This window comes from Apus apus, chromosome 3 (assembly GCF_020740795.1).
Source record: "Apus apus isolate bApuApu2 chromosome 3, bApuApu2.pri.cur, whole genome shotgun sequence".
Taxonomy (NCBI): domain Eukaryota; kingdom Metazoa; phylum Chordata; class Aves; order Apodiformes; family Apodidae; genus Apus; species Apus apus.
The window spans coordinates 57,002,010-57,011,518 of NC_067284.1; the positions used below are offsets into that span (position 1 = coordinate 57,002,010).

At 51.8% G+C, this 9,509-nt stretch overlaps 1 protein-coding gene across 1 annotated transcript; it reads left to right on the forward strand.

Moving 5' to 3' along the window:
- The first annotated feature begins 6,889 nt into the window (after positions 1 to 6,889).
- On the forward strand, positions 6,890 to 7,811 carry LOC127382814 (placenta-specific gene 8 protein-like). The gene is made up of 3 exons (XM_051614912.1): positions 6,890 to 6,995; positions 7,236 to 7,360; positions 7,704 to 7,811. Exons 1-3 carry the CDS (start codon positions 6,890 to 6,892, stop codon positions 7,809 to 7,811), a joined length of 339 nt encoding a protein of 112 aa, XP_051470872.1.
- Positions 7,812 to 9,509: the final 1,698 nt, after the last annotated feature.

Consider the following 9,509-nt stretch of genomic DNA (forward strand, 5'->3'; position numbering starts at 1 on the left):
TCTTCATAGATCAGAAATCACTGTTCGAGTAAAGTGCCACTGTTCAAATTAGCCAGTTAGCACTGGCCAGGTACGTGCTCTGTCAGAGGCAGGCTTTAACCTATTGTCCATTCTGCTGCCAGTTGTCATAACCCTTGTGCTCTTTTCTTGCTGTGGACTTACACGGTAGAGCAAGGGGCCTGTTCCAGTCTGTCCTTGGCTAAATCAGCAAAAAGACATCACTCTTGCTTTGCTGGCTTGAAAGGCATTTTGTTTAGTCTCACGTGGGGGGAGAGAAGATGGACTGTTCCCCACAATGGGCTTGTCCCTAACAGGCCCAGTTATCTCCCCTTCCCCCTTCACATCTAGTTTAAAGCCCTGTCAATAAGCCCTGCTAACTCTTGCCCCAAAAGCCTTTTGCCCCTCTGGGATAGGTGCATCCCACCTGTCACCAGAAGGCCAGGTGTCTTGTATAGCAGCCCATGACCAAAAACCCAAAGCCCTGCCTATGGCACCAGTCACATAGCCATGCATTGATCTGCAGACTCCTCCTGTTTATCTCTTCATCCTTTCTTGCAACAGGTATGAAGGCAAACACTACTTGCCCTTCAGACCCCCTAACCAGCTGTCCCAGGGCCCTGAAGTCTCTCTTCATTGCCCCTAGACTCCTTGTAACAATTTCATCACTGCCAACCTGAAAAACCAGCAGTGGATAGTAGCCAGAGGGCTGCACCAGATCAGAGAGTTTCCTTTTAACATCTCTAATCCAAGCCCCAGGGAGGCAGCAGACTTCCTTGTGGGATCGGTCTGGTTGACAAATTGGCCCTTCTGTTTCCCTCAGAAGGGAGTGACCCACCACAATTACTTCCCTTTTTTCTTAGTTGAAGAAGTCCTAAGGCATGGGGGTGAGTGACAAGCCCTAGGTGATTCACTAGGTGGATCTACCTCTCCATCTTCATTTGCCTGGCCCTGAAGTTCCAAAGCCTCATACCTATTTTTCAAGGGCAACTGGGAGAGACAGGGGGGCTGTGACGGTTTTCACTTGCCTCTCGAGGATGGACCTCCCTCCCTCCCTTCCTGTCCCATGAGTCACTCCTTCTGTCTGACGATAGAAGGGGAGGGGATTCATCACTTGCTCAAGAACTTCTTCCTTCTGCCCTTAGGGTGTGGCCTTTAGGGTGTGGCTCCACCAATCTATTTCGCTTTCACATTCTCTGATGCTTCTTGACCTTTCTACCTCCTCCCTCAGTTCAACCACCGGCCTGAGCAGATCATTGACTTGCTCACACCACACACCAGCGGTGTCACTGGCTCCCTCCGGTACCAGCACCAGGCTCAGGCATTCGCTGCAGCCCCAGACCTGTACAGCTGCATGTCTGCACGAAAGCTCAGTCCGGGTTCCCACATTGTTTCTCACTGCAGCTTTTGGTCGTGTTGTGACCATGTTCGTCTGTCTAGCTAAAAGAAAGCAACCGCCGTTTGCTGCTCCTTGCGTGCAATCGCGCACACCCACACTAAATGGCTTGCGCCGACCCACTCCAGCTGGCTCGGGCCGCTCTCTGCGATGGGCGCTGCTGCTGCCGCTGCCCTGAGGAGCTGCCGAGAGGCCGCTTTTACATTTCATGGACTCCTTGGGTTGTGCTACCTACGTTGTTTGGCCCGTATCGTCTAGGCATACCAAACCATACTGTTGCGGGGGTCTACTCTAGACCACTAAACCATGAAGAAGGTGTCTGTTTGGATGTCTGGAGCCCTCAACACAGGAAGGACATAGAGCTCTAGGAGCGAGTCCAGAGGAGGGCCACAAAGATGATCCGGGGTCTGGAGCACCTCTCCTATGAAAAGAGGCTGAGAGAGTTGGGGTTGTTCAGCCTGGAGAAGAGAAGGCTCTGGGGACACCTTATAGCTGCCTTCCAGTACTTGAAGGGGCTACAGGAAAGCTGGGGAGGGACTTCTTACCAGGGTGTGTAGTGATAGGACAACAGGTACTGGTTTTAACCTAAAAGATTTAGGTTAGACATTAGGAAGAAATTTTTTATTGTTAGGGTGGTGAGACACTGGAACAGGTTGCCCAGGAAGGTTGTGGATGCCCCCTCCCTGGAGGTTTTCAAGGCCAGGTTGGACAGGGCTTTGTGCAACCTGGTCTAGTGGAAGGTGTCCTTGTCCTTACAGGGGGGTTGGAACCAGATGGTCTTCTAGGTCCCTTCCAACCCAAACCATTCTATGATTCTATGACCCTATGTCAATGAGGCCTTCTACACATAACTGGAAGTCGCCTCAAGATCACATGCCCTAGTGCTCATGCGTGACTTCAATCACCCTTATATTTGTTGGAAAGCCCACACAGCTAGGCATACTCAGTCCAGAAGGCACTGGCAGGGCATTGATGATAACTTCCCGGTGCAGGTGGTGGAAGAGCCAACAAGAAGAGGTGCGCTGCTGTACCTTGTATTAATGAACAAAGAAGGTTTGGCTGGGGACTTGAAGGCTGAGGACAGCAAGAGAAAAATGCTTGTTCAAATGCAGCCTCTACAACATTGTTCACAAAGCCATCTGGACACCAAATAAATTGCATCATGAGTCCAAGATTATTTCAGCTGCAGACACCAGAACAATGCCAGGATAAGGCACTCTGAGAGCACAGAGATTCTGGTTACAGCTTGAGGCTTTCATCAGGAAAACTATTTCACTTGGGCTTTCATTGGAGCAGTTTTCTGCTTTTGCTGGAAATCCTCGAATAATTCTTTCTCCTGCCTAATCCTGACGGCTCTTTTTAAAACGTTATTGATGGTCCATTGTCAATAGCCATCATGTGCCTGCCAGAGAAGTGGGAGACATGAAATAGTTTTATTTTCATTGGTGGTTTCAATATTTCAAGTGATGTTGTTAATTTTGAAAAACAGGCACTGGGAAGAATGGGGTTAAGACAGAATGTTTTTGGGGAAAAAATATCTTATCCCTGGGTTTTAATTTGATCAGGCCTGCTGCCCTGGCTTTTGGGAATGCACTGTGGGGGCTCTGCCTTGATTATTGACTCCTTCTTCCCTGAGAAACATCATGAATAAATAGCAGTTTACCTTCCTGCCTGTGTGTGTGTCACTCTTGCACTGCCTGAGAGCACCCATCCATCCGTGTCAGCAGCACAAACCTTGTAGAGGGCAGGTAGAGGATCTGTCAGTGCCGGGGGGGGGGGGCCTGTGTTGTGGCGCTCTCACCAGTCTAAACCCCAGATGGCCCAGATGATCCTGTGGATGGTCCCTGGAAATACAAAAAAACCTGCGCTTTTAGCCTAAGAGAGGTAAAGACCATGAATGGGGGGAGAAGGAGAGAAGAAATGCCGTGGTGTTGTCTCATCCCAGCACAGCACGGTATGATTTCATAGCTGTATGATTTCATGATTTCGAGGCAGCACCTGTGGAGTTATGGTCAGTTCTTGCTCAGGCTTAATGAAGGAAAGGCACTGCACCTCCAGTGGCACATGGCTTAGGGCAGCGCAGGAGCCCGAATGCAAACTGTCCTTGTCTGAAAACCACTACCGAAAGCGGTGTGCCCCAGCAGGGCTCTGGGCCTGCAGGATACTGGGGTGGGGAAAGGCAAGGTGGGGCTCAGGAGCCTGTCAGAAGCAGCAGAAAGGTTGCTCTTCAGCAGGGAAGGTGCAATTGTGCAAAACAGCTCCTAAGCTGGCACCTGGTCTGTTAGTCAGAGGGAGCAGAGGTCGTTCACCAGGGAGCACCCAGAGCTTATAAAGGAGGAGAAGCAGGAAAAAGACATGTGTCTCCTGGGACAAGGGCAGCTCAGCAGGTATGTATGACTTGGCTTTGCTTTGGCAAGAGATGCAGTACAAAACTATGAGAACTGCTAGAGGTTGAAGGGGTACTGATGGGGAAGGGGAAGCAGTGGAAACAGAGGTGGGATTTTCTACCCGGAAAACTGCTTCAGAGCTAAACCAGAGCTTGCCAGGTGCTGCTGAGGGGCATCTCGACAGAAGTGGGCAGCGGAGATAAAGGATGGCAGCTTTTGTACTGTATTGTTCATTTGTGCACGTATACATGTGCCTATATATAACAAAATGCTGCTTTATGACCTTGATTATGACCTTGGTGAAATATGGCTGCATGCACCTCAGGATTCATTTTGTTCCCATCAGCCATTCCAATACCTCTGGCAGTGCCATGCAGCTGTAGGTTTGTGGGCACCCAGGGTGATGTGCTGGGCGTGCTGCATCCAGGCCATCTCTCTGGAAAGAAGCACACAAGGGAGGATTCTCCAGACTGCTGCCTGCTCCATACTACAACCTCCATACATGCAGGGACAGTGTGTGTGTGGCAATGAGCACTGCTCAGCTCGTTTTCACTGGGTGCTGCTATTAATACTGTTTGGCAGTGCGGGAGCACTTCTTTGACACGGGAGGCTGGTGGGCTCCTGCCCCTAAACCTCCTGCTGTTGCTCATGCTCCCATACTGTCCCTATCTGGAACCCCGTACTGTCCCTCCCTGCACGGCGTCCCTGCCACATGGCCCATCTCTAGTCTCCCCCCTCTTGCAGCTCCTGCTTCTTTTGAAACTATCCCATGCCTAGGCTCCCCACAGCGGCTGTCTCTTTGGTGTGCCATGAGATGGCAGGAATTCCCTGGAGCCTAGGGCATGAACAAGCAGGGACAGCCGGCCAGGGCAGGGGCGGGAGGTGTCCGGGAAGGGCTGATGGCTGCCATGGCCTCTGCTGCACCCTAGGGTGCTACAAAGGTCCCTGTCAACAGCCATGTGACTTGCCCAAGAGAGGGCACAGCAGCTTTTTTATGCTCAACAGCCCTGTTCAGTAGGAGCAGGAAAACACCTTTGTCTTTTAATCCCAGTGGAGGCCAGTGACTGATGCAATCCCAACAGCTGTCACTTTGCACTTCAAGGCTGCTTGTGTCCTAATAGGAACAGATGCCAGTGTCTCAGATAGGGTCAGCCACACTGCTGCTGCCTGCAGACAGCTGCAAAAAGTCATTAGCAAATCCCATGGGGACTTTTACAAGTTTTCTTCCCTCTTGCAGCATAATTCAATATCCCTTTTCCTCTCCATGTACTACCCCGGGAATGGACAAGGTCTGCCATATGACAACAGGCTGTGTCTGACAGCAGAGATGTGCTCATGCCAGTCTGTAAATGACAGGGTGCTGCAGGAGCTGCTGGCAGAGGCACTGACCCCCTCTGCTGCCTGTTGTTTCTCTCTGGTGTCAGCCATGGGTAATGCACTCAATGGCATCCTCTGAGTATTTGACATAGTAATATTTTTATTCCACTGTATTTCTGGAGACTTGTGTTTAATATTTAAATTCCTTGTAGATGTGTAATTCTAATGTGAAAAAGATCCCATTCCCTTTATAGTGTCTTAACAGAATGTACAGAGATTGGTGCCGTCATCCCCTGCTGCAAAGTGTGAATGTTTCCCCTGATTTTCTTTTTGGTCCTCACAGTGTCTTGAAACTCTGCTGCTCCCTTGTCCCTCAAGGGCAGGGAGGCGAGGGCAGGGAGGGGAGGGCTGCTTGGGGCATCCCCAGCTGCCACTCAGGCAGGCAGGACAAAGGCATCAAAGCTGGGCAGGGGCAGGTAGGACACAAAGTGTCCAAAGATACTCTGTTAAACATGATAACGGTATAATGCCCACCGCAGAAACACCTCAGGGCTGTGCAGGGAGGCAGAGTCTAGAGAGGAACTCCCTGGGGACCTGCCCCAGGACTCCTCCCGGGGCAAAGGAGCAGCAGCCCACACTTACGGGGTCCAAAGCTCAGGCTGCTTTCCTAGTGATTATTTCTTTGCTGAGGATGTGTGGCTGTGCATTGGGAGCAGGAGAGAGCCCTTGTAGTTGTAGCTCTAAGAGCTCAGGAGCCTTTGCATCTCATCCATTCCCACGCTGCTTAGCAGAGTAGTGCAGAGTAGGGCAGAGATTATGTCTACGGGATTTCCTATGGGAACATCCTCTTTTTTTCTTTTTTCTTTTTCTTTTTCTTTTTTTTTTTTAATTAAAGTCCCAAAGCTGAAGTGAGAATGGCAGAGGGTGGTGCCATGGGATGGCAGGGAGGGAAGGGATGGCATGTGGAGGTGAAGATGGAGGTGCAGGTGGAATCCTTATATAAGTCAGATGGGTTTGGGTATGGTGGTATCGAGCAGGAGCTTTGCTGCTCTCAGAGGCTGCAGCCCCTCCCTGGAGAAGGATGGGCAAGAGTGGGGCTCCAGGGGCCATGGTGGCCGCAGGGAGCTGAGGAAGAGGAGATAAGGATGAGGCACTGGAACAGACAGGCAAGTGGAGGAGGATTGGAAACTGGTGACTGGGCTTAGGGTGAAGGAAAGGGACAAGGTAAACCAACTGCTTTGAAACCTGCCAAGAAAGCAGGTGAAGAAGGAAAGGAAAGGGAGAGGCAAATAGGCTGAGGTGCTCAGGGAACAAAGCAAAGATTAAGGAGACTCTGAGAGCTTGGGAAAGCTATGGCCAAGCTGTAGTAGCTTTGGGACACTGGAAACATTAAAAAAAAAACCACTTTAAGCAGATAATTATGAAAGATGAAGTGGGGATGAGAAGACAGAATTGAAGTTTTGAAGCACTGAGGCTCTGAAACAGAAGGACCTCTGTTCTTACAGAGGCTTTTTATTTGTATAGGCAGGGGGATGAGGTGCTGCTGTTTTATGGGAGGGCTCTGATGCAAAGGACAGCAGCAGCTCCTGGCAGAGCTGTGCCTCCACTTTGCGATGGGGGTGGTAGTGCGCTGGCAGCGAGGACCCCTCAGAGACCTGTGCTGCCCTCTCCATCTTCAAATGCGGCACTCTGAGCAAGACACCCCCTTCAGAAGCTCCTGAGGCATCTTTCTCTGATGGCTTTTCCCTCCAGACCACAAACTGCCTGTTAGGGACTCGACCCCACACCAGCAATGGCCTCTCACCATGTGATCACGGTCCAGCCCCAGTTTTCGACTGCCCCGCCGGTAGGCCAGTGGCAGACAGGGCTGATGGACTGCTGCTCCGACTGCGGCATCTGTGAGTATACACGCACCCCTTGTTCCTGCTGTTGGCTCACAATGCATTTTCTGGTGTTTTTCCTGTTCCTTCTGTGGCATTGTCCCTGCTGCAAGCCCCACTTCTGTGGGTACCAGCAGTCGAGCAGCTCTTGCCTGAGGTCAAGAGCCATGGCTCCCGCAGCTGCTTCCCCAGGCAGCTTTTCCCCCTTTCCTCCTACTTTGAACCCCTCAGCCAAGTTTGTCTCTCGCTGTGCTGCAGGTCTTTGTGGAACCTTCTGCTTCTACTGCCTCTCCTGCCAAGTGGCTGGGGACATGGATGAGTGCTGCCTGTGTGGATCCAGCGTGGCCATGAGGACACTGTACCGCACCAAATACAACATCCCGGTCAGTGACCAACCAGAGGGCCTGCCCTGCTGGTAGCAACACCCACAAATTGGGTGCTGGGATGCAGGATGGGGAAGGAGAAAGGGGTGCCCAAGGGGAACAGCAGCAGCAGGAGTTGCATGGGCAGCCCTCCAAGCACGGAGCCAGGGACACATCTGCATCCTTGCCATGAGCTGGGGTAGTAATCCCATTGCCTGCTGCCTCATCCCAGTCCTCACTGGGCACGAGCAGCCATGTGTTGTGGGGCTGGGGGTGAGCTGCCCAGGGCTGTCGGCAATGAAAACCAGGAAGACAGAATCTGACGTGGGGTCGAGTTGTTCATACAATGTCCCTTGCTCCACAGGGCTCCATTATGGATGACTACATGGCTGCTGCGTGCTTGCCCCACTGCTCACTCTGCCAGCTGAAGAGAGACATCAATCGGAGGAAGGAGCTGGGCATATTCTGGTAAGCTGGGCATGTGCGCACACACACACAGACATGGTGTGTTGAGGCATGGCCCTGCTACCTGACACACTTCTCCTATCCCATTGCAGATACTGCTGTCCTCACAGTACCTTGTGAAGCTGCTGTGGGCAGGAGTCACTGTGGTCCTGGCCCTTGGGAAACGCACCACACTGGGTTTGCCTTGATGGTGGTTGATTCGCCCTTCCCTGGGTCAGCAATAAAAAGCAGAGTTTGCCTCCTGTCTGTGTGTTATCTATTTCTCTGTGTCCTGCAGCACCAGAAGACTGTATTGTATTTTCTGACTGCTGTGCAGTGAGAGCAATACTGAGGTTATGAGATAAAAGTTTTCTCTTGCAAACCCACCCTGGGATAAGACCAAACTACAAAAATCAGTGAGAAGATAAGATAAAATAAAACAAAACGAAAGCCAAGCCTGCTGCGGCCAGCTCACCTTCTCCTCTCTGGGCTCAAGAGCATGGAACCCATCCCTGCTTCTGCCTGGACTGTCCACAACACCAAGACACTCAGGGAGACAGCAGAGGAGTGATGGTGACAGTGTGGGGATCACAGTCCCATTTAGCTTTCTCCACACAAACCTTCTAGAAGCCCAAAGCATGGGAGTTGCTTCTCCATGGGGTGAGACCTCCGCAGCTGCAGGTGTGAGTGTTGGCTGTAATACACTGTGGTGGAAGAGTCAGAACAATCCTCGCTGGGACTGGGGGGGGCAGTGGTTTATCCATTACCTGGCAAAGAACATAGAAGAGGCAACTTGGGGGCTGGGGTTGCTCTGCAGCCACTAAGAGCTGGCTCAGATTGTTTTAAGCTTTGCTGCTTTTAAAATAAAAAAAAAGCTTTTTGCCCAGAGTGGGCAGTGGGCTGCTTGGCTCTTGCATGTCTGTTTCTGTCCTAGCACCTTCAAAACAGGAGTGGCTTTTATTAAGAAGTACTTTCTCCCCCAACCCTGTTTTCCCTGCTGCAACTGCTGTTGCTTTTTCCACAAGTAGCCACAGCACCATCACAACCTTGACATGAAGATGAGAGTGTCCTGCTGACAGTGCATACACAAGTGTTCGCACACACAACACTCGTGCACAGAGAAGCAGAAGGCAGATCTGGGAGCTGACGAGTGTGTGTGTGTCTCTGCTGCAGGGACAGAGGACATTGTGCTGGTCTATGCGTGGCCCACAGGCGTGCTGGGTCACCACTGCTTGCTCCTGGCCTCTGGTCTCAAATCTTCATTACCCTGCAGCCCACCTGGGACAGAGAAGGATCAGGGGGCCAGGTCTGAGTCTCCCTCCACAGCACAGGAACCTTCATGTTTTGGGGTGGCTGGTTCAGCGACAGCTACCTGCTGCTTCAGGGTCTCATAGATGAACCCTCTCCTATGACAGGTGGGCCCTGTGACCCCAGTATGGGGCTCCTGGCCCCATTTACCCTCCAGCCATGATGGCTGTTATGTGGTCCCAACAGATGTTCCTGCTTGGGGCCCTTCTCCCTCATGGCCCATCCTGGCAGGGTGGTGGCTTTGCCCATCCCTGCTCATGGGTTGTCCACTCCAGGGCTGTTTCTCCCTCAACACATGCAGGGATGGGGGACCACAGTTCTGACTCTTGCAGGGACCTGGGTATTCATAGGGATCTTGGCCATGCCATCAATGGTGGTGCAGCAAGGAGCCAGGAGCAGTCAGCTTTGAGCCTGGATG